Here is a 25,703-nt window from a genome sequence, read left to right on the forward strand (position 1 = left end):
CTTGTTTTTCCTTGTGTGTTATGCTGGCTCCTAATTTCCTCATTTATCAAAGTCATATTGGTATTTATAAACCAGTTTCTGAAGTTGTCTGTTTTAAACCACTATCTTAGCCTTAACAATCCTAAAGGAAATCAACCCTGAATAGTCACTGGAAGGACTGATGCTGAAGCTCCAATACTTTGGCCACCTGATGCAAAGAGCCGACTCATTGGAAAAGACCCTGATGGAAAGATTGCGGGCAGAGGAGAAGGAGGCATCAGGATGAGATGGCTGGATCACATCACCAACCCAATGCATAGGAGTTTGAACAAACTCCGGGAGATAATGAAGGACAGGGAATCCTGGCGTCACTAAGAGTCAGACACGACTTAGCAACTGAATAAACCTTCACAAAGTTCTGTGAGGTAGTAGGTACTAAATGTAAATTTTTTTTAAAAGGTTAACTCTTGGTACAGCAGGGGGTCAAACTGGACAGTTTAGTTCTAGAGACCACAATCACTGATTATGGTGAAGGCCGCCTCATCACAGCAATTTCACTAATCACTGTCATTTAAGTTGTTGTAACTTGCATACCAAATGTTCCGTCCAAGCAGTATACCTGCCTTCTCCCAGCCTGATGTGCTCTATTACCATGTGCAGTAACACTGCTACCAGAAGCTGCTACAGACCTGAAGAACAGTTCTGTAGAAACCTCCACATGTTCCTTGTGTGAAGTATATATAATAGCAGACCCAGAGCAAGTCAGGTTTACTGAGCTACTTACAAAGTGTACAGTCATTGGTAACTTGAAGAGACTGTGAAATAACCCAGTTAATCACCCAGCATTCTGAACACAGAAATCATTCTGCAGTAGTAACTTTGTGGGAGACAGCTGACCACTATTGTGAGATCTAAACATGATTGTCAGTTAAAAAGCAGCAATTCACGTATTTCTGAAAAAGTCATTTTTAGAAACTTTTCTACCATGAAAAGTGTGTACTATAGGGTAGAAAAACACAATGTCCATAACACACTGCAAAGAAATCTCGGGTTAAGTCCCCAGACTACACCAGAAATCTCTGCAGTTAAAATATCCCTAATACTGCCTTAAATTGTTACAAACAGAATTGTGGAACTGTATTACTTCCTTGTTAGAAAACAGCTGGTACACCTGGCAGTGAAGGCAGCCCGGTCCCAGCACCAGCCTAGTGAGTAACAGTGAGGCTTTCTGAGGCCCCACACTCTCGTAACAGGACACAACTACTCAAGAGAATTTGGCAGATCAGAGCTTAGCTACAAGGCAAAAATTGCTAAATGCTGCTAACTCCATGGCTGAATAAAAGAGAAAAATGTCAGTAGTAGTGATTTTAAAATATTTAATATTCTTTAAAATCCAAAATAATGTGATTCTTACAAGTTATGTGCCACATAAAGCAGGTGTTAAATTGAGAAATGTAGGTGATACTGGGAAACACAGCACTGAGGTATTTTTATTTTTAAAACTGAATAGGAAACAAAGTGAATCTAATTTTTACATTTATAAAAAAAAACAAAATACTACTGCTTGGCTCTTTTCATTGTCATTTTAGGTTCTGAATACATTACAGGAGTCTATGGGAAAAAGCATTATAATAGAGAACATATAGTTTTTAAAAACTGCACATCATAACCTGGAAAAATGGTCATACAGCAAGAGGCCTGAGTGGAGGTAGGCTAATAACACACTTTACACTCTTCTCAAAGGATAGCTCTGAGAAACAAGTGTAACCAATTTAAACACCAAATCAGAATGGCAATATTAAATCAGTAACAAAATGATCCACATTTTATACAATACTGTATTTCCAAACAGGTTGTGAAGATCAGCAGAGAACCTATTATAGCACCGTTAAAACATTACCCATCGTGCTTCTGTGCATTTTAGGATTCAGGCTGAAGACATTACTTGGGAAATGTCAGCCTTGTTTTTTTGTATATCAATCTGGATTTTAATGAAATGTTTACTTTAGGAAAAATAGGTATTCTTAGCCATTTACAGCTCCACCCTTTCAGAAGGAAGAATGACAGGCTATATCTAATTTTAATTTTAAACCAAGAACCAAGCAGTAAGGACATATCAATGTCAAGAGTAGCACACTAAGAACCACACAGAACATTAGAAATAATTTGGTGCGTGTTTTTACAACTACCAACTGATGTTAACAATTAAAAATTTACAGAGATAAAAAAAAATTTTTTTTTTTTTGCACTAACTGGTTTCAATACAGCACTGAATTTAACTCGTCTTTGGGCTTCAGTCTTTACATAGAATGTGCAAGTGCCATACTGAGGACCTTCCCCAACTTACACCATGATAAAACAGATCTCAAAGTGATTCCAGGATGATCTAAATGACAGCTGTTCTGGCTGGCTGACATCTATAAAGGAAAACGACATTTCCTGGCCAGTTTTTTTTTTCTTTTTGCTTGATGATTGTCTGGTTACATAATACATCCACCTGAACACAATATAGCTTCTCCTACATTTTAAGTCTTTAGTATTGGCACAACCATTGCCAGTGGTGAATCTGCACCAGTACAGGCCAACTCAAAACACACATCATAAAACATCTGAATGTCACTTTTAAAGCGATGTCACAGTTTGTTTCCTCAGAAACTTAAAAGCATACATTTAAAAACATGAGCTCTCCAATTTAACCCTTAAAGAGTCAAGAAACACTTTTTACATCATTAAATCCAACTTGTGGTTCACTTATTTTAATTACCGTTCTCTAAGGGATCCCAAAGCTAGAGTGCACTCTGGACGTTGCCTGTGGGACTCAAGAGCCCTAAGGTGGAGAATTCTGTTCCAATGCAGACCAGCAATAAGTATCCTCAAATTTCTAGGCTTTACATGTTCAAACACTGCTTTTATTGGATGGTGCTGTGTAGGAAGGTTTGGTTTGGCTTTGGTTTTAAAGGACCAAGCAACATTACACTATATATAACAGACAGCACTTTTTTTTTTCTTTGTAGAAGAGTCTGCAGTATTTATACATTGTTCCACCTATATTTAAGGACTTTAGATGGATTTTAATATGAATATGAGTGATGGCCATTAGAAGATGCTGATTGTTTTAATAACATTTTCCAAATGGGCAAAACAGGCAACGTGTGCCATGGGTTCTGTCATACTGGCCTTTGGCTGCGTTGGGGAAGTTATATAAAAAGTGCCCGTTAAATAGAAAAGGCAGCAAGTGAAACTAGAAAACAGTTGGCGTTACTTTTACTTTTTCTTAACTAAGTTGAGAACAGGAGGGGAGCCTTGGGGGCACCTGGGCTGGGCTCCACCGCTGTGCTGAAGTGGAACAGATTCGAAGCGCCACCAAGAGGCTTCACGAGGGCTGAGGCCCACACGCACCCCCCAGGAGGCAGAGCCAGTCCTCTGCACAGATTACAAGGCAGAACAAAACAAACCACAATTAAATACACGACACTGAAATCACGCTGATGAGGAAACGGAACGCAAAGATATTTAAAAATATAAATAAATACATTTAGCCATTTTTATTCAAGAAACCCAGACAACTACTTTCAAAGCAACTGCTTCTTTAAAAACCCTTTTCTCAATTCTCCTATAAATACTATTTTGATTGTCACTTAATGCAGCACCTCAGTGTTTGCTGGTGGTGGTGATGGGATTTCATTTAATGTCTTTTCAAAAACTATATCCTATTTCACCTAAGAACGTTTTCCCTAGGAAAACCAGGGCAGCTTAGAAAATAACTTGCTAAATACTCAAAAACAGAACCCGCAAAGTTATTTTATTTAAGAAAAACAAGGAATGTAGTGTTAAATTATGACATGGGGATAAAGTATGCAAAACAGTCACATGGAAAGAGTTTTAATTTTTCAATCCATTCACGGTTGCTTAATTTGTGAGCTGTTCAATACTGTTTCAAATATCCTGAAAATAACTGTACCAACAAAATTCACCCCCCAGTGTTTCCACAGGAGACATTAAAATATGACCAAATTATTTTTTTCCTTTTCTTCAACCAAAGTAGTATTTCTCAGTTCTTTTTGTGCAAAAACATTACAAGAGCAATTCAAATGGAAACACTGAAATGACATGCCAACATTTCAGAGCACATTTAAAACAGAATAATTCTTGAAATTACTGTATTCTAAAATATGACTACCAATCACTTTTAGGTTAGTTCTATACATCTATTTCACACTGATGCAATTCTCCTAGACCTCTGAAAACAAACAGGCTCATTGGTCTCTTTTGGTGTCCACACAATAGGCAAGATAGGTTTACAATAGTGTCTAAATGGAACTAGGCATCTACAATCCCTTGACTCTACCACATTCAAAACAAAAGTCAAAGTTCATTTGGCTACCTTGAAATCACTCCCTTAAACCTACTATGGTTCACTGGATCTAAACATTTCTCAGAAATGTCATTTAAAAATTTCACCTAAGTGATGAGTTGGGGATCCTTTAGAAATGGTAATATCTAAGATAATAAACTTTATCAAAATGAATAATTGCAATAAAGTGCTTGTTAACCTTTCAAAATGATCCTTTTTGACTGTGGTGTGATATCTGCAAAGTGTGTGCTATTCCTACATAAAGGATCCCCAGGCATGAGAGTTGGGTCTTCTCACCTGTCTCAGAAAGCAGCAGCACTATCTTTTGGTAGGCTGACAATAGGCACGGTACCCATGCGGATGAGGCTATGCTAGTGCTATGGCAAAAGGGGAAGTAAACTAGAAAAGTGGGAGGCGTGTGAAGGGTTCCTATTATATTCATAGTTATATACAAATATATTAAATATACTATAAAAATAGTAAAATCTTTTCCTTTGCAACTACTTCAGAAGCTCCTTTTAGAAGAATGCTCACCCGCCCCAAACAAAAAAAGACTCTTTTTCTCTGATCACTAAAAATGGCAAGTGCCTTTGTGCTGTTTCTTTTCCTCCGTTTAAAAATTCCCATCAGCTTATTTCTGGCTAGACTCACTCAGCAATAGTAATATCCAGTGTTTATACCTTCCAACACTGACTCCCGAGGGACTAAGAACAGGGTCACAGATATTGGAAAGGTTATAGACGTGAATGAGTTTTACACAAATGTTCATCAACAAACTTTCAATCACCAAAGAAATACAGAAAAAAAAGTAAAAATGTGCAATACCAGAGCAAAATGTTATTTGCAGTCCACTTTAAAAAAAAAAAAATAGTTTACCTCAATGTAGTGGAAATATTTTAAAACTTGTTGAGTAATATCCAGTTTAAAATAATTTTCCCCTGTCTGTGTAGAGCAGGCAAACGAGTTCTATTTTAAGGGGCCCCTTTCTAAGGCTTCTTGAACAAGGGTTCATCTCCCTTCAAGACACAGTGCCCGTAACTAACTGCAAGCAGAATGCTTTAAGGCAATGACCATCAACCCGAGCACTTTTGAAAAATTCCAGTAACATTTTCACTAATCTGCATTGAGTACTCTGTAACAAACTAGTCAAAGTTACTGGCATCCCTTTATTACTAGTACATTCTTAAACCAGATTTAAGTGATAGAGCACAGCACTCAAACTCCCCCTTCAACCTGGGACAGAGTTGGGAGACCGAACTATAGTTATTTACTTACATGTTACCCACCGTCCCCCGCATGTGCTTTTCCACTAATATTTTCACTCAAATAATAAAGTACTTTTAAGTGTCTTGATTCTGCTTTGACACCACTCTCAGCAGCAACTTTATTAATCCTTATAATCCTCACTGGTAGTTTAAAAACAATAGTGACTCACCCAGGGCTACAGCAGTTCAAAGCAGCTAACACCTAACAATTGCCACCCAGAAAAAAAGTTGTTTTGTTTTGTTTTTTAAGAAAAATGTAATATCTATGAGAGTAAAGAAGAGGGAAGATAAGATTTTTAAGTAGCAGAAAAGTGTTCCTATTTGGTATTTTTTCATGACTAAGATTTGGATTTCAATTAACAGCTTTGGCTACAGAAATGAAAGAATTACAGGCAACTGCTGAATCTTCCATCAGGATGCTCAAGTCTTGGTTCATGGAGGAGGGGGCAGGAACCGCTTTGCGGTCCAAGTTCCAGGGAAGCAGGAGGAAAACAAAGTTAAAGAAGGAGCTGAGAGGCAGTTACTAGCTCTTCTGACACAACACTTCGTTCTGACAGCAAAGCAGCCAGCTGCTCCTTTAAATGTAGCAACCATTTCTAAGCAGGAAAAAAGTGAGCTGTGAGAACAACAGGAATTATAAAAGCAAAATCTTGTCTAATTTGCTTTCCTAAATATTTGAGGATGGAAAAATACTTGAAGGGACAGGGAGAGGAGAATGTGAATGAACTGTCTACAAATTTACCTTGTGGCTTGTCTTACATTTTGCTTGTGTTAAACTGAGTACACAGTACTCATGGTTCACCATCTTTCTTTTCACATATGGGACTTGGAAGATAAACCGTAATATAATAGTTCTTCATACCTTTTGTTTGCTAAATCCGTATCACTATATATTGCCAATAAATAGATGAGGCACAACTCAGAATATATGGAATGGCATGATAAGGTTAGGAAAGGCAAGTTTGAAGGGGGAAAAAAAATACTGTTGCCATACTCTACAACATCAACGTTGTCCACTGTGGGCATATGCTTAAGTACACACATATTCTGACATCTATTCCTGACATTCATGACAAAGTCAGAAATCTCTTCTGGATGGTCATTTAGCTAGAAGAGGAGCTCCTTGATATGTTAATTACTGATTGGCATCTAGTAACACTTCTTTTGTAGAAGGGTAGGTACCAACTTTCTTTGGTTGTTTTCTTTCAACATGAATTTTCTAGTTTAAGTGTGGCCAGGTATGATTTTCTTCAGAAAGATAAAGTATATCCCTTAAGGATGATAGCAAAGCTAAGAAGAGAAAAGTCTTAGAACCAACTGAGAGTTCCCCTGACACCTTTATCTAGCAATTCTGTATTATTTTCATTGCCAAAATTTTTTGTTTAACAACCTCAATTCTGTTATATGTTTTCTTTTAAGGTTAATTTTAATTTCTTACAGCTTGCTATCTTCCCTTTCCTCAGTAATAATTTTTGATCGTCAATAAGATATTTTCCCATTAATTTTCCTTTGTTCTCTAGTTATAAATTTAATTATTAGTACCATAGAATCTATAAAATGCTTTTTTTAATGTATGCAATTCTAGTTGGAACTTACTACCTTTAGAATATGGTATCACCAAACGAAATCTTAGTTCATGTTTATAAAGCACGTGAGTTACAAGATTCTAGCACTATAGTGAAGGTAAAGCCAATCCCTAACCCTTCTTTTGTCTTTGCAGGATTTTAAGATCACATTGAGAAAATATTTACTGGTAATTCCTAAATGAATACATAAATCTAAGGAAAATGCTGATTTAGAAAAACAACTTTGTGATCCAATAGTAACTCTGATAGTGTCACTAGGATGTTATCTTTTATTTTGAAATTATTTGTACCTCTAATCCAAGAGACTCAGAGAGTCTTCATTAGGAACTTAATGGTGCTGCTGACACCCACATGCTATTAAAAATGTACCAAGATTTCAAAACTGCTACTGAAACTAGACAATGAGTTTAAGATGGTGACTAATCACCTGAATGAAAATCAAGGCACTATGGGCTGTTTTTTCTTTTTTTTTTTCCCCTCAAATAACCCTGAATCATTTCTGACTAAAAGAAGCACTGAAACTGTGGAGGATAATAAAAAGATTCCAACAAATCCTAAAAGTTAAAATTCCCACCAGTGAGAACATTAAAAAGTGCCTAAAATATTTTGTGTGCAAATTCACTTCTATAACTGAAACATACTTGAAATAACTGTCAAGCTTGTTAAAAACCGTTTACACAACTATTTCCAACTAGGAACTAGATCAAAATATGTGCTCAAAACTCCCAACCATCTTAAAATAAAGCAGTGCAAATCCTATTCTTAAACATAATTGAAGAATAATGAAATGAAGGATATTTCTGAGTAACTTGAAAATCCTGTTTCAAATAATTTAACCTGAAAAAAAAAAAAAAACTCCATTCCCAGCAGCACATCATACCTCACTGAACAAACTGTGACATCACAGTTAAAGTATGAACCAAAAAAAAAGACTTGTGCCCCGGAAGAGTGAATAGAACACTACCGTACTGTAAACAAAAGGGAAAAGAGGATGTATTAGTCTGCACATGGCATCAGAATCTAAGGAAATGTACTCATACCTAAAGGAAGAGATAATGCTTTCATGCAGCATACAAAATGTTTTGCTTTCTCTCCTTTTATCCAGACATATACATAGTATTATTTTTACAGCATCTGTACATAGAGAATTTGAACCCACACAACATTCTGAAATTACTATTCCATCATTATCTGAAAAGGGAAGGGGGTCTACCGAGTCTACTGGACTGTCTTCATGGCATCATCGTAAGCAAACCCCTGACATGGATGGCAGTGGTGTGTCCTCTGTAACACTTGAGAACAGGCACAGAACCACTCAAAGTTACTAATGTTATTAGTGCCTTTCTGATTCACTGGAGGTCCTGTTTCATAGCTGAGCTTCTTAACATTTGGCAATATACTCTTTTTCCATTAAAAAATATCTGGGCAAGTAAAACACTGTCAGAATTGGCTGTGGCCCTATGATCACCTCCTGCTGGCTGGTATTTAATGTACATATGCAGTGCTAGGCAGCATTTTCCCTGCTAACTAATTCCAGGAACTAGAACACTCAGTATTGCATCCCATGAAACCGCTGGAACTTTTCATCATATCCTTAGATCATCCAAGCAACTCTTTATGGAACACTCCCATCCTCCCTTGAGGGCAGAGAGGATGCGTGTGCGCTACTGTGGTTGAACCTTGGAAGGATCCGTCAAACTTTCAGTCCTGTGCCGACTCAGTTGCTGCTGTTGCTGCGACTGGTGTTGCTGGTGATGTGACTGAGGGAAAGTGCTCTGCTGTAGAGGAAATGCAGCAGAGAGGATAAGCTGAGTTGAAGGGTTCCCATGGAGCAACCTAGAAGTCTAAAAAGACAAGCGGATTATTCAACACTGCTTCACCCCCATTATACTGTGTACATTAAGACTACTCAAGTTTTCCACTTCTCCCATAGGGTCAAAACCTGTACATAAGTCTTGTTTTTTGTTTTTTGTTTTTTTTTTCCACTTAAAAATAGTATTCTGGAAAATGCTTATGAGCATTTCCCTCTTTTTGAAGTATAACAGAATTTCATTTTTTAGAAGGAAATTGAGCTAGAGGTAATATGATACAGAAAGCTATTTATGTCCTGAGACAAACCACACATACTCTTTCACTTTATGTCCTAAAGACCACATTTTTAAACAGATGATACAATTTAAGCATTGCTAAGAGCATATGACATATGAACAATCTGTGGTCAAACAGAAAATGTCTTCTGCGCCAACTTTTTGATTGGTGAGAGCAGCAGTGGCCAAGAGCATGGGCCCTGAGGTACGCTGCCTGGGTTCAAACTCTGGCTGCCCAGTTTACCAGATGTGTAACTTGGTCAAGCTATTTACATCTCTGGACCTCATTTTCTTCATTTACAAAATAAGGATAATCAGAGTATCTCCCACACTGGGTTTTTACAAAGATTACATATTAACATTATTATTTAAAAGTACCATAAAACTGAGGACACAATTACAGACTTATGTCCTTTATGTAACAGTGTGATATAACAAAGAACAAAACAGAACAAGAGAACAGGCTCTGAAAGCATTAGCAGCCCTGGCTTTGAGTTTTGCTCTGTATTTATCAGGCCTTGGGCAAGTGTCAGCTCCATGAACCTCAGTTTCTTTTGCCTAATTTCTCCTTCTAGAGATACAAAGGAAACTAGTCAAAAGAAAGCGGAATTTTAAAATTAATATCTTTCTTCACTAAGGACAATGTCTTAATGCAAGGTTCATGATTTTAAAAAGGAACTGTAATAGGTGATTTCTGCAAATGTGTATGAAAGACAACTATACAAACACACAGAAGGATAGATCTCTGAAACTTAAAGGCCACTGAGCTTTGCTAAGCACTTGGAGACATTTTCTTTTTCTCACTGTTATTAGGAAAAGCTTTTGTAAGATAAAAGAATTCAGGGTACTTATGAGCCTTATAGGGTTACAACAAAAGTACATTTTGGAACTAGGTGTTACATAATCAGAAAAGACAAATTGTGTATTTCTATCTACATATTAGTGTATTTCTAAAGGGTATTGCCTATCTTGCTTCTTAGAAATGTTTTTTTCCCAGAAGTGGAAGAGAATGTTCATTCTTTTAAGAGCCCTTGTTCTCTGAGAGACTCAGAAAACTGAGTTCCTAAGCCAAGTCTTCTTCCTTTCTAAGCTTCTGCCTAATTCTCATTACATACATTTCCCCTAGAGAATAGTTTCTAACTTATTATAAATTCTTGTCATTAATTCATTTATAACAACTCATTTATAACAATAGCTAACCCAGTCATTAATGGCTTAATGTCTAAGGGGCTGTATGACTCTCAAGAGATAATTAAGTAACTAACCTCTTTTAGTTTAGCACATCATCAAGTTAAGAAATACATTTGTACCAGAACACCAATGATGATGAACTAACAGTGTATTTATGCGTGAGTATATAGTATAATACTGAAATCTTCTAATTATACCATATGTTGTATAACTTTAAAAACTGATGGTATTTGCCTGGAATAAGTGGAATGGTATCCAGCACAAATCGTGGCTTAGCCTATATTCAAAATTGCTGGCCTCTTGGACCAGTAAGGAAAAAGCTGGATTTTCAGATGTCACAATCTGCTATTGTGATGCCCCAAAGAGGGTACTGAGGTCCAGAAATTTGCCTGCTGCTTTGCTGAGGATCCCAATCTAGGTGACTTTGTCCTGCATCCTTTAGATAAGCAGATCTTGTCTGATATACCCACAAGAGATCTGTGTCTGCATTTTGGTTAATCTGAGTATCTATTACATTATTCAAGATAGTGGTCATTTATGAAGGCAAGTTATAAGGTGTTTAAGTATATACCTTATACTAGGCTCAGTGATTCACATGCATCTTACTCATGAGATACGAACGACTAGCCCCTCCATATCATAGATGAAGAAACTGGATCTGAGCAAGTTAAGTAAACTGCCAAAGTTCACACAGCATGTGGTGCAGCAGTAACTCAATCTCAGAACAGCCTGTGCCTTCACAGTATTTTTCTTCCAATATTAATTTATAATAAAAAGTTATAAAATTTAATTCAATAATTTAACATAATGCCTAAAGTAATTAAAAAAAAAAAAACCCTTTCAATACTCATGATCTGTAGAGAGTACAGCTTGATGGGCCCCTAGGGTTATAAGAAAAGTGCTTTTGCTTGAGTTCCAGAAACTCTAGCCAGAGAGAGCTCTCTGTAAATTGCCTTGATATGGGTAGGAAGCAGCCACGTATTGTATCCACCAATTTAGATAACTGGGTATTTCCATAGCAGTACTAAAAGTTTCCTAAGAGAAGAAAAAGTAGCCAAATGGGATAAGCTTTCTGTCTTTATAGAAATTTAAGTTGTACAATAAGTTTTTGCAGATTTTTCAGCTCATTTACAGAACTGTTCATTTAATCCCTAATTTCACTATAAAAAGGTAAATACGTTTGGGACATTCTTCCCAGGGAGAATTACCTGTAGAAACTGCTGCGGTGGTTGAGTCAGCTGAGCCTGAGATGGTTGCTGAACTGAAGGGAGCGGCTGTTCCTGGGAACTCTGCTGCTGCTGCGTGACTGACAGTGTCTGCGACTGCGGTTGTTGTGGAGCAAAGGTAGGGTAGGCAGTCACTACCTGACCCATAAGCATAGCGCTAGGTACCATGACCGCCCCACAGGCTACAGGAGCGGTTACTAATTTGGTCACAAGTTGCTGACCTTGAGAAAATCTGTTAAGAGGAAAGAAAGGGAAGGGGAGTCAGAAGTACAAGTATACACTATGAAAGGCAATGGACTGAATATTTCTCTAAGATAATACCCATGATATTACCAATTTAGCTTTTTAAAAGCCATATGTTCCAATTTTGTTTCATGTTTTTAAAGATTCCCTTTGGGATACCAGTGAAACAGAAATGTACAGAGCAAAATGAAGCAATCACAAACAAAAATACAAACTCTTTTTTTGATATCCACATGCAAAAGAATGAAATTTGACCTTTACATCATATAAAAATTATATAAAAATTAACTCAAAATGGATTAGAGACTTAATAAACATAAATGTCGAAAACTGAAACTCTTAGAATAAAACACAGGGAGAAAGTTTCATGACACTGGATTGGGCAATAATTTCTTAGGTTATGACATTAAAAGCATACACAACAAAAGAAAAAATAGATAAACTGAAAAACAAATTTAAAATTTTTTATGTAGCAAGGGACACTACCAACACAGTAAAAGGGCACTCCAGAGTGGGAGAAAATATTTACAAATCATGGATCTGGTAAGGGATTAGTAACTAGAAAATATAAAGCAATACTACAACACAGCAACAAACAATCTGATTAAAAAACTGCCAAGGGTCCTAAATGATATTTCTTCACACTATATACAACTGGTCAATAAGCACTGAAAAGAAGCTTAATATGACTAATCATTAGAGAAATGCAAATCAAAACCACTATGAGATACCACATCACATTCATTAGGATGGCTACTATCAAACATAGTAATTGTGTTGACAAGGATGTGCAGAAACTGGAACTTCTGTGCACTGTTGGTGGGAATATAAAGTGGTTTGTCCATTATGGAAAATAGTATGGTGGTCTTTCATCAAAACTAAAAATGTAACAACCATATGATCCAGCAATTCCATTTCTGTACATATTTGTAAGGAATATATTAAATTTAAAAAAAAAAAAACAAAAAAAAAGAATGGAAAACAGGGACTCAAACAGTTGCACACCAATGTTTATAGCAGCTATTCACAATTTTCAAAAGATGGATATAACCCAAGTGTCCATCGGTAGACAAACGGGTCAACAAAATGTGTTATATACATTACAACTGAATAACACTTAGCCTTAAAGAGGAAGGAAATTCTGATGCATGCTATAACATGGCTGAACCTGGAAGACATTATGGCAAGTGAAATAAACCAGGTAGAAAAGACATACATTATGTGATTCCATTTACATACAGTACCTAGAGTAAGTAGTCAAACTCACAGACTTATGTGCTTAGAAAGTAGAATGGTGGTTTCTAAGAGTTAGGGGGAAGAGGAATGCATATTGTCTGATTAATATAGATTTTTAGTTTGGGAAGAAGAAAAAATTTCTGGAGATTGATGGTAGTGACTGTCACAATGGTGCCAACATGCTCATATGTCAATGAACTGCACATGTGAAAATGGTTAACATAGTGAGTACTTTGTTATGTGTATTTCACCACAATAAAAAAGAATGTAATGCACGCATGCAAAAAATTTTTAATCTGTTAAAAATATCAACTTTTTTCTTTTTATAAAACTACTAGGTACTTGGGAGTTGGATATATGTGACACATGGTTCATTTTGCTAATGAAAATAAACCTGTCCTAAAGGAATTTTTTTTAAAAGACCTCTAAGTTTATAGATGTTTACATTGTAAGTTGTGTCTTATAAACATAAATGACATTTATGTTTCAAAACTAGATAACATTCTAACAGCATATAAAAGTACCCTCAATTTACAAATTTATCAACAGGCATAGTACCCACTGTATTACAATTCACTAATATTCCCTCCCACCCACTACCTTCATGCTTCCACAGTCTTTAATAAAAGAACAACAAAAAACAATGCCTCTTCAGGGAAAAATATCATTTCTATCTGCCTTTTCTATGAGATAAAGTTAGTTTCTAACATTGGTCACTACAGTGACGAAATCGAGATAAGACTCTACTATAGATTTAACATGACCTAACTGCAATTACAACCTGTTTTAAGGTAGATAATTATAACTACACTTAGCATATCTATGCTAACAGTTTAAATGTTCCACAAGACAAAACAATTCTATTTTGAATCCATGCCAAATCTTAAAAATAAAGCGTTGTATATTATGTACTTTAGGATTAAAGGTATTATTTAATGCAAAAACATATATAATGAAAAATTTACAAACAAATAACATTACAAAGTGGCTTAATCACAGAAGTGCTAAGCACTAATTTCTCTGTAATCTTAAAAGAATTTAGTATCTGAATTGCCCAACTGCCCACTGCTAAGTATGAGAATATCTCATTCCTCTCTGGCACTAAAAGACATTCTGCAATTTACTTTGGCTTTAACATTTTTCTTTGTATACACTGCTCCCTCTGCCTAAATACCCTACTGTGTGTGACTCCCTTCTACACACATATCTAAAGCAATGAGCTTAAGACACAGGCCAAGTATCTCCTCCCTGAAATTTTCCCTGACCACACTCCTCTCTTCACTTGCTTGCCTCACCCCATAAAACTGCTCACTTCCTCCTTTTCAAAAATCTACTAAGTATTTATCACATCAAATAATACTGATTTATTCACCTTTCTACAGCTTTGACTAGTCCAATCTTTTCTGGGATAAAGAATGTGCCATACACATAAAGCAGGCACTCAAATATTTGCTGAAGTTGTTTTTCCCCCTTCAAAAAAACAGCTGTCTACAAATAATTGCTAAACTGTGTCCCCTACAATGTATGTCAACATTCTATGCTAATGGATTTTACCTTGGGCTTTAAATCTAGCCCTTTATTATATTTCTATGGAGTATATTCATAACACTTCCTTCAAAAGCTGGACTTTTTAACTTGAAGGAACTGAGTTCCAAAAAGCAGCAGTGAGTTTCTCTCTGATCTTATTGCTTCTGCAATCCAGCAGCTTCCTCACACTCTGGAAATTATTAATAGGGTTTCAATAAAATCTACTACAAAGTCTAATACAACAGCAAGATTTTATTATAAAAGCAGCAGTCTACTTATATTACACTAAAATAAATAAAAATAAAATGCATTTAAAATGTAATTTTTAAGACTACAGAAATCCTATAGTTTTGAAAGATATCTTTCTTCCTAATATTTGAAAAGGTTATTTTATTTTAAATATCTATTTCTAGGTCAGCTATTTGGAAGACTAAAATTAGTCATAGAAAGCGATTTTTTTTCTAGAATTGCCCATAAAACTTTAATGTAGTATATGTTTAAGCACTTGAGCTCTGAAATCAGACACCCAGTTTTGAATTCAGATCCCCTTTTTCACTCCCTTCACAGCTTCAGACCCTTGACCAAATTTTTTATTCTTTCCTGGGAAATACAGACCCTCACACTTTTTTTTAAAATAAGAATTAAATGAGAATATACTTGGAGCATTTAGTACAGTACTTAACAAAATTCAAGAAAGGTGAGCTAAACTTACTCCATAACACGTATAAACTATGGTAGCATACACCTTAACCATTGCTACTACACTGACAACACAAGAGCAGCTATATTGAAAAGATAAAAAAGTTTTATAGTGATACAGACAAAACCTATCATAAAACTTGTGTAGAATTTGGATTCTACCATATGTTAGCACATTTTTGAATATGAAATAAAATGAAAAAAAATTTGCTATTACTCTTTTATTATAAAGTACTTCAACAAGAATACATTGTTTTTATTTCAAATTCTAGAGTGAGCAATAAATTAAAATCTCATTTAAAAAATCCAAGTATTGTTTTATAATCAAACAACTGACATCTTTGGAAACATGACAACTACCTGATCTGTCTGTCCTGAGTGAATGTAGTTACTGCAGCACTCTGGGAACTGTTTTGTGGCAAACTCGATGGAATCTGGACCATGCTTCCAGCCGCCGGCTGAGAAATCACCATAGTGTTGTAGAGTGGGGCTGTAAGAGTGCTCTGCGTCTGACTGGGAAGAGATGTTTGTTGACTGTGCCCACTCAGTACATTCTGTTGACTCTGCTAGAAAACAGAAGATTTTACAAATAGAAAAAAATTTATTCAGGAAGTATGCTTCTACTACTAATCATTCTAACAATAGTTGACATGACAGAAAAAGAAGTGGCAGAACATACTACTCTGGGAGAAAATGAACCATCAAGGAATAACTTGCAATTATCTGAGAATGAATTAGTCTTCAATATCTTGCTGGAAGGTAAGCTATGATTTTTGAAAAGGAGCATGATCTTAACAAGGATGACATAAAATACACATGAAGAACTACTAAACACTCAAAGTAACTGACATTTGACATTTTTATGTATTTCATTCGAAGTCTTGAGATTTACAATTGCAGATGCATGTCAATTACTGAAATTTCCTAGAATGTTAATTAAGCCATCACTGCCCTAACAAAAGACATTCTTCACATATGGTAACATATATCCTGGTCAGAATCCTGCAACTTTCTTTTTTTTTCCCCCACACACAGAAGTAGTTTGTATATTCATTTGAAGCAAACTCAAAAATTTTCTAAATGTTGAAATACAGGAAGCATTCAACATTCAACAATTTAAGAACAATTCTGCACAAAATACTTTATCACTCTCAATACTATAGTTTCTAATTATTACTATTAAAGTTTTACATATGGTATTGTTCAAAATGAAGCTTTTGTCTTTGTTTTAGCAACACCACACATTTCAATCACTGAACATTCCCTAGCCCACTGTACTCAATAACATTACCTGACTTGATGTACTTTGTAAAGTCTGCTGTTGTATCATATGCTGAGTTGTGCCAATGTGTCCAGTATTCATTCCACTTTGAATCTGGTTAGTTTGAACAACCTGGCTTTGCATATTTATAGGTGCAAGCTGCTGGATATTAGATGAATTTCCAGAAGAAAGTTGAACAGAACCAAAATTCAATCCAGGGGTTGACTGTTGTAAAAACATCTTTAAAAATAAAGATTACATTAAAATGATCTTTTTAAATTAAAAAGAATGAGAGCATTTTTAGCAAAAATATCTAAAAATTAAGTTTTAAAAGCAAGTAACGAGAAGACTAAGTCATTCTGAATCAACAATGAACAATAAGTAATTACTAAATAAAACATGATACTCATTTTCATTCTTTCAATCATCCTAACCCCTAATCATGTTTCTAATTGTCAGGAAAAGTGTTACAAATTTCAAAACCTCTACTTGCTTGACACTTTACATGTTAAGGATTATTATATATGCTACCGTTACCCTAACTCAGCTACTCAAAGGTCTGTGGATTGGAAGCTCTGCATCACTCATCATTTATAATTTATGGCATTAGGGAGAAGTGGTTTTCACTTGAAGTTTTCACCAAAGTCCTAGTTGCATCGAACAGGCATAACTTTGGCCCTGTTGGTTGACCATTGTAAGACTATAATTTGAATCATACCTACCAGTAAGTTATTCAAAAAATTACTGATGATGAATTTTAAATTCTGTACCTACATATACCTAAAAGTCTATGTAAAGTATTATTTTGATATTATGGGAATTTAAGCTTACTAATAATTAGACTGCTAAAAGATGACTCTAATCTGGAGAAACAAAAATGCTGATGGAAACACTCTTAGGAATCAATTATCTTTAGCGACTGTAAATGCAATCATAGTGAGTAGATAACCAATGAGTATTTACTGAACTAAATGGATGAAACATATCTTTTGGATCTCACTTTTTATTAAGAAGAGTCAATTTCCTAAGAAGCCAAAATACAAACGGCATGCTTTGTTTGTAATCAAATGTAGTAACTTACCTGCAGCCCTTGACCATGGACCATTTGAAGCTGTTCTTGAATTTTTCTTAGTTCTTCTTGTTGCCGATGAATATTCGCCTCTATCATCCGAGTCCGTTGCTCCAATTGGTCTTTGAGATGCTGCATGGCTCCTAACTGAGCTGAGAACTGAAACTTAAGTATCATGGATGGAAAAAGTGTAACATATTTTACAATCACTTCTCATAATTGTAAAATCTGAAATCCAAGCAGTATATCACGAATTAAGAATGTCATGCCAGTTACTAATTTATTGCTTCTCAACACCTAATTCACCTATCCTGGCTCAGCTTTGTGGTACTAGAGCTGGACCCTATAAATGTTTCTCCTTCATCAGCAGGCACCAGCAGTCATGTCAGTATGATGTGGAGGGATACTGTAAAGGGAGAATGGGTTACCTCTCTGGTTCTAGTGCTTTTCCTTCGTGTTCTTATGCTAGTGGGTAGCATCCTACTGAGTGTCATCAGCAACCAGCAGCTAGCTTTCCACCAAGTCTCACTGGCTTGCTAGTGGGCAGCTTCCCAGCAAATTTTACTGGTATCCCAGCAAGTGGCTGCTCACTCCCCAGCCCAAGTCTGTGGCACTTCAGTGAACCTGTGTACCATCCAGTGGATATAACCACAGCAGCTCCAATGGGACCTGAGTCTCAGCTTGGCCTGGAGGAGCAGTTCAGGAGGGTCAAAGGAGTCTTCTGAGCTGTTCCCCCTTGGCAATTCTCCCTTTCACTTACCCTTAGTGGCTGCTCTCTACACCGGTCTTTCCTGTATCCTTTTGAATTCCCTTAACTGCTGGTACTTAATCTCTGTTACCAGTTAATTTTTTTATACCATCCCTGTTCAAATTTCTCATCCAGCTTCTGACTAGAGCTTGACTGATTACAAGATGACTTTGTAACACTGGCTTTTAAAGACCTAAGTTCCTACTGTGGCGCTACTACTTGATAGAACAAGTTACAGAACTTCATTCCTGATCTTTTAACAAATGAAAAAGTAGTCTGCACCTAGAGTTATTCACATAAAATTCTGTCATCCCAAGAATGTCCTCTTTGTGTAGGTCATTAGAAAGTTAATAAAAATCTGACTAACCAACCATAAAATTTTCAACAAATTGTTCTCAAATACAAATACCTAGGCTTTAAAGACTAAGCGATTATAAGTGAATGCTGCATATGCAAATAAAAGCACAGTTATTCTGCTAACAGAGTAAGGTTTTCAATCTCACTTATATCTGCTTCACTTGAGTTATAGACAGCTTCTATTTACTACTGCTTGAAACTAAGCACATTTAGTGATTCACCACTTAAGTTTAAATAGGCTCATTTACTTATTTCCAGGAATATTCACCACAGAATGCAGTATAAAAGCAGAAAGAATTTCACTTCATTGGAAATCTGTCTTAAGAATCTCCTACAATGCATATAAAAGCAAATGACACCCCAAAAACTTTTTTACCCTATCTTCAAAAGTTTGTTTTGAGAATATTGAACACTACTTTTCAAAGTATACAACTCTGACTTCTGAAGTTAACAATAACCAGATCAAACATCAGATTACACTAGGTATGAAAAAACATTACAAATTTAATATCCTCATGCCTTTTTTATTATTTGAAATTTTATGTTTATATCATATAAATGTATCCTAAAGTTATTTATACCTTTAGGTAAACATTATACTGTCACCACTTGAAGAATTTCTATTAAATACAAATAAGAAAATAAAAATAAACACAGAAAGCAGAATAATGGGAAATAATATCAAAGAACTAAGAGGAACACTGTTTGCCTTTATCACTGAATGAAATGAGATTTGAATACTTATTTGAGGACTCGGTGCTGATAAAAACTACTGGAACTCCAGATACTATTTAATAATATAGTGCTGCTATAAACACCTTACACAATTATGTGCTGCTAAAAGTCAAGATTATGACAATTAGATTGTTATTTAGATTATAACAGTTTACAGCAATATCAATATATTTGTACAAGTATCATAATATATAATAGCTATAATTATATGTCTGGTGGCTCAGATGGTAAAGAATCCTCCTGCAATGCAGGAGACCTGGGTTCAATCCCTGGGTTGGGAAAATCCCCTGAAGGAGGGCATGGCAACCCACTCCAGTATTCTTGCCTGGAGAGCCACATGGACAGAGGACTCTGGTGGGCTACAGTCCATGTGGTCGCAAAGAGTCGGACATGATTGAGCAACTAAGCACAATTTAAGTAACAACCATATAAGATAAAGGTATTTTTAGATACCTAGTGTTAATATCAGAGAAGGCAATGGCAATGCACTCCAGTACTCTTGCCTGGAAAATCCCATGGACAGAGGAGCCTAGTAGGCTGCAGTCCATGGGGTCACTAGGAGTCAGACACAACTGAGCGACTTGACTTTTACTTTTCATTTTCATGCATTGGAGAAGGAAATGGCAACCCACTCCAGTGTTCTTGCCTGGAGGATCCCAGGGACAGGGGAGTCTGGTGGGCTGCTGTCTATGGTGTTGCACAGAGTCGGATATGACCGAAGCAACTTAGCACCAGCAGCAGCAATGTTAATATTATTTGAAATTAAGACAATGTAGAGATAGCTTCAACATCAAACAAAACAAAATTTCGGATTATTTCTAGCACAACTTAGTATTTTTCATTTGTCTGAGGCACTGAGTGCAGTGATAAATGAAAAGTTGTGAAGTTATAATCAAAAGTGTCACTTCTGTAATACCTCTCCTTTGTCTTGCTAGCTTTTATATTTAAGCCTCCTTGGGGACTCAGCCCAAGTAACAATTCTTCCAGAAAGTTCTCTTTCCCTTCCTCAGTCTGCAATTAAGAGTCCATCTAATGTGCTCAGGTGTCAAGCTTTAGACCTTGAGCATAGACTATTTGTAGTTATCTATCATTCCTTCTAGATGTAATAAAGTTTCTTAGTATAGAAATTTGCATTGCCAGCACCTGCAATATCTGATAATATAAGGAGCTTAATAAATGGCTTATATATAAACAAATGAATATATGAATAAAATTACTCAATTCTTCCAATATCCATGGGAAGAACAAAATGAACTACATTTCATCTTTAATATTTTTCTCTGGAAAGTGAAAGTGTTAGTCACTCAGTCATGTCCAACTCTTTGTGACCCCATGGACTATAGATCTCTAGGATTCTCTGTCCATGGAATTCTCCAGGCTAGAATACTGTAATGCATAGCCACTCGTTTCACCAGGGAATCTTCCTGACCTAGAGATCGAACCCAGGTCTTCTGTACTGCAGGCAGATTCTTTACCATCTGAGCCACCACAGTATTTCTCAACAGGGATTAATCAGGATAGCTTTTTGTTGTGCAAAACTGTTATGAACCCTAAAAGACAACTAAAGTACCAGCGGCACACCAAATTCACTGACAATCAAAAAATCTCCAGGTATTCTAAACGTCCACAATTGAGATTTACTGCATCTATATTTTAAAAAATCACTAGTAGCTTGAAAGTGAAAGTCACTTAGTTGTGTCCGACTCTTTGCAACCCCATGGACTATACAGTCCATGAAATTCTCCAGGCCAGAATACTGGAGTGGGTAGCTGTTCCCTTTTCCAGGGGATCTGCCCAACCCAGGGATCAAACCCAGGTCTCCCACACTGCAGGCGGATTCTTTACTAGCTGAGCCACAAGGGAAACCCAAGAATACTAGAATGGGTAGCCTATCCCTTCTCCAAAAGATCTTCCTGACCCAGTAATCAAACTGGGGTCTCCTGCATTGCAGGTGGATTCTTTACTGACTGAGCTATGAGGGAAGCCCCACTAGTAGCTTAAAGACTATTTGTAATTTAAAAATATTTAACAGAAACAAATAAAAATACCTGGGACATGCCGTGCGGAACTGGTAAATTTGCAGACTGAGACATCACAGGCTGTGTTAATGACTGACCAACAGTCTGGGAATTTATAGACTAGAAGCAAAATAAAAAATAACACTGGGTGACAATCGTTTCCATACATGAATACTCCCACCAGAAATACCACCATGGCATCTTCATAACTGAATTACAGCTTTTAGATGAGCCTCATACATTTTTAGATGAGCACAGGCCTGTCTCTCCCTCTAAACTGGAAATGCTTAGTCCCTATTTATCTTTTTATCTTTCAAGGCATCTGTCACATTATCTTGCATGGGCTGTCAGTAAGAGTTGCCTGGACTTTATTGAAAGTGATTGGTATTTGAAATTATCAGCTTTCCATAATTAAAAAAATCTAACATTTTGTCTGAAAAATATTCAAAAGGACTTGTATGTTTGACTACTACTTCACAAAAAAATGAAGACCTTGAGTAAGTGTTGTATATCAACAACTATATTGAATTTCACAGAAAGGGATAATGAATAAATGAATTGATGAATATTTAGATGATTCCTCCCACCCCTTTTAATAAATCTTTATTCAGCAACATACTATCTGAAGAGTTTACCTGACTACTAAATGATGACCTCCTTTGTGCCATCTTCTCATGAGCTGGTAAATGTTGTCTGGGAGGAGTGCTAGTATCTGTTGGGATCTTTGTTGGTGTAGCTAAGGTTGGTAAACAGAAACAGAATAGCATTAGTACTTGAAAAATACAATTTTCAAAGATCAATCTCAAAATGCTTTCCAGTGAATAAAAGTGGTCTGTAAAAGAGTTGTTTTTCTAAATTATTCAATAAAAGTGAAGTCTATGACAAGATGATTTATTTTAATTACCTCTTTTTTAAGGATAAAGAAAACATCTGAAATAGGAAAATTTCAAATATAAAATGGTTACTACCCCTACAATTCTATAACAGAAAAAAGCAATAAATTAATTAAAAAATGGCCTAAGGACTTGAATAGATATTTACTCAAACAAGACAGAGATGGCCAGCCAGTATGTGAAATAATACTCAATATTCCACTAAACATCAGGGAAATGCAAATCAAAACCACAATGAAATATCACCTCTACCTCTAAAGAATGGTTACTATCAAAAAATCACATTGTAGATCAACTAAAAAAAAAACCCTTATAAACTGTTCAAAAAAAAAATCTAAAGACAAGTGTTGGTGAGAACTTGTGTGGAGGTCTGGAAACCTTGCACACTGTTGATGGGGATAGGAAATGATACAGATACTGTGGAAACAGTATGGCTGTTTTTCAAAAAAATTAAGATTAGAACTACCATATATGAACTAGAAATCCTACTTCAGAGTATTTATTAAAAAAAATTGAAGTCAGCATCTTGAAGAGATATTAGCATTCCAGTGTTCACTGCAGTATCATTCACAATAGCCAAGGTATGGAGACAATCTAAATGTCTGTTGACAGGTGAAAGGATTAATAAAATGTGATATATACATACAATGAAATACTACTATTTATCCTGAAAAAGGAAGGACATTCTACAATATGTTACATGAATGAACCTTTAGGCCATTATGCTAAATGAAATAGGCAATGACAGAAAAAACAAGTATCTCATAATGATATGAGGTTATTTAAAATAGTCAAACTCATTGAAACAAAGAGGACAATGGTAACTGCCAAGGCTGGGGCAGGTGGGGAGTGGGGAATGGGGAGTTATTAATTAGTGGGCATAGTTTCAGATAAGCACAATGAATAAACTCTGGAGATCTGCAACTTTGTGTTAAAGGATACTACATAAAAGAAATGCCAAGAAATAGTTAACACAAAGGCCTTTCACAATATTTGGAAAGGTTTAAAATCTCAATCTATGTTTAACCACTTTAATGTTCCACCCATCATGAAGATGTCGAGTAGTTCAAACAAGTCCCTTTTTCATTATATACACTTTTAGTACTCTGAGAAATAAAAGTGCTAGATTCTTTTTAAAAAATTTAAAAGGGAATTAATTTAATGACAATTATGCATGTCTTCATAAAGACAAAATACACAGAAAACACTTTCAAAAAAGCAAACTAAGAACACTTACAGGTTCTATCAATAAAAAAGGAATTACTGTAATAGTTTTGCTTTCTTTCTGAGGGATGATTAAAAATACCAATACCAACATTACTACCTACATGTTTTATGGGTTACTTTATAAATTAATTCTTTGCTAAATGTGAGCAATGTGCCTTTTGCTCACTGAAAAAGTTACTGTATTTCAGAAATATAAACACTTATCATTTGAAAGTGGCAGCTGATGATAAATGCTGCTAACAATAATGCAAACAATTTAGAAGCGCATCTTTAAAGGAAGTCTGCTTGCAAGCTGGGGTACTCACAGGAAGGGTCCGAGACTGCTGTGTGAGATGATTTTCTTGAACTCCGGGAGGAAGCAGAAGGAGTTGGGCTGTGATCAAACCTTTCCAACGCTTCCTTGAGACTGACTGTATTTATACGATTATCAGACCCAGAATCTTGGCTCTAAGGAGACAAGAGTAAAGTAAATGTCTTCTGTGGTTCAGTTCAGAGGTCCCAAATTAGCATATCGCTTGCTAATTTCCCCTCCCCAAAATCAGTTTTCAACCATAACAAGGCAAGTGTACCTGTGTAATAAAGAAGTGTAATAAAGAAGTAAAAATTTATTTTTTATAGCCTGAAAGTTTTGGTTTCCTTCTCTATTGAAAGAAATAACAGATGCAAAGGAATAAAGTTGGACTATTACCTTATACCATATATAAAAGTTAACTTAAAATGGATCAAAGATCTAAACATTAGAACTCAAAGTATAAAGCTTTGAGGGAAAAAAGGGGGAAAGCTTTATAACACTGCACTGGGCAATGATTTCTTGGATATGACACTAAAGCACAGGCAACAGTAGTGCATCAAAGGATACTATAAACAAAGTGCAAAGGCACCAAGGAATGGGAGAAAACATTTGTAAGTCATTTATTTGATAAAGAATTAATACCCAAAATATAGACAGAGCTCCTACCACTCAACAGCAAGAAAAAAAAAAAAAAAAAAAAAACCAAAAAATTCAATTAAAAAATGGGCAAAAGTCTTGCATAGAGATTTCTTCCAATAAGATATATAAATGGCCAATAAACACATGAAAAGATACTTAATATCACTAATCATTCAGTTCAGTTCAGTCGCTCAGTCATGTCCGACTCTCTGCGACCCCATGAATCACAGCATGCCAGGCCTCCCTCTCCATCACCAACTCCCGGAGTTCACTCAAACTCACGTCCATCGAGTCGGTGATGCCATCCAGCCATCTCATCCTCTGTCATCCCCTTTTCTTCCTGCCCTCAATCCCTCCCAGCATCAGAGTCTTTTCCAATGAGTCAACTCTTCACATGAGGTGGCCAAAGTATTGGAGTTTCAGCCTCAGCATCAGTCCTTCCAATGAACACCCAGGACTGGTCTCCTTTAGGATGGACTGGTTGGATCTCCTTGCAGTCCAAGGGATTCTCAAGAGTCTTCTCCAACACCACAGTTCAAAAGCATCAATTCTTCGGCACTCAGCTTTCTTCACAGTCCAACTCTCGAATCCATACATGACCACTGGAAAAACCATAGCCTTGACTAGATGGACCTTTGTTAGCAAAGTAATGTCTCTGCTTTTCAATATGCTATCTAGGTTGGTCATAACTTTCCTTCCAAGGAGTAAGCATCTTTTAATTTCATGGCTGCAGTCACCATCTGCAGTAATTTTGGAGCCCAAAAAGATAAAGTCTGACACTGTTTCTACTGTTTCCTCATCTATTTCCCATGAAGTGATGGGACACGATGCCATGATCTTCGTTTTCTGAATGTTGAGCTTTAAGCCAACTTTTTCACTCTCCTCTTTCACTTTCATCAAGAGGCTTTTGAGTTCCTCTTCACTTTCTGCCATAAGGGTGGTGTCATCTGCATATGTGAGGTGATTGATATTTCTCCCGGCAATCTTGATTCCAGCTTGTGCTTCTTCCAGTCCAGCGTTTCTCATCATGTACTCTGCATATAAGTTAAATAAGCAAGGTGACAATATACA

At 36.1% G+C, this 25,703-nt stretch overlaps 1 protein-coding gene across 13 annotated transcripts in view; it reads right to left on the reverse strand.

Annotated features, from left to right (window-relative positions):
• Positions 1-1,341: 1,341 nt before the first annotated feature.
• The window catches only part of CLOCK (clock circadian regulator), a 111,255-nt gene continuing 86,893 nt past the window's right edge, over positions 1,342-25,703 (reverse strand). For 12 of the 13 annotated variants that reach the window (XM_070372429.1, XM_070372419.1, XM_070372422.1 and 9 more), the window contains 8 exons: positions 24,007-24,148; positions 22,217-22,317; positions 21,612-21,701; positions 17,736-17,888; positions 16,685-16,894; positions 15,754-15,959; positions 11,671-11,920; positions 1,342-9,028 (listed from right to left, as the gene is read on the reverse strand). In XM_070372429.1, the coding sequence (XP_070228530.1) occupies positions 8,849-9,028; positions 11,671-11,920; positions 15,754-15,959; positions 16,685-16,894; positions 17,736-17,888; positions 21,612-21,701; positions 22,217-22,317; positions 24,007-24,148 (1,332 nt within the window). In that variant the 3' untranslated portion in view covers positions 1,342-8,848. The remainder of the gene's footprint in view (positions 9,029-11,670; positions 11,921-15,753; positions 15,960-16,684; positions 16,895-17,735; positions 17,889-21,611; positions 21,702-22,216; positions 22,318-24,006; positions 24,149-25,703) is intronic. The other variant, XM_070372430.1, reaches the window with a different exon arrangement.

Source organism: Bos mutus, chromosome 6 (genome assembly GCF_027580195.1).
Source record: "Bos mutus isolate GX-2022 chromosome 6, NWIPB_WYAK_1.1, whole genome shotgun sequence".
Lineage (NCBI taxonomy): Eukaryota > Metazoa > Chordata > Mammalia > Artiodactyla > Bovidae > Bos > Bos mutus.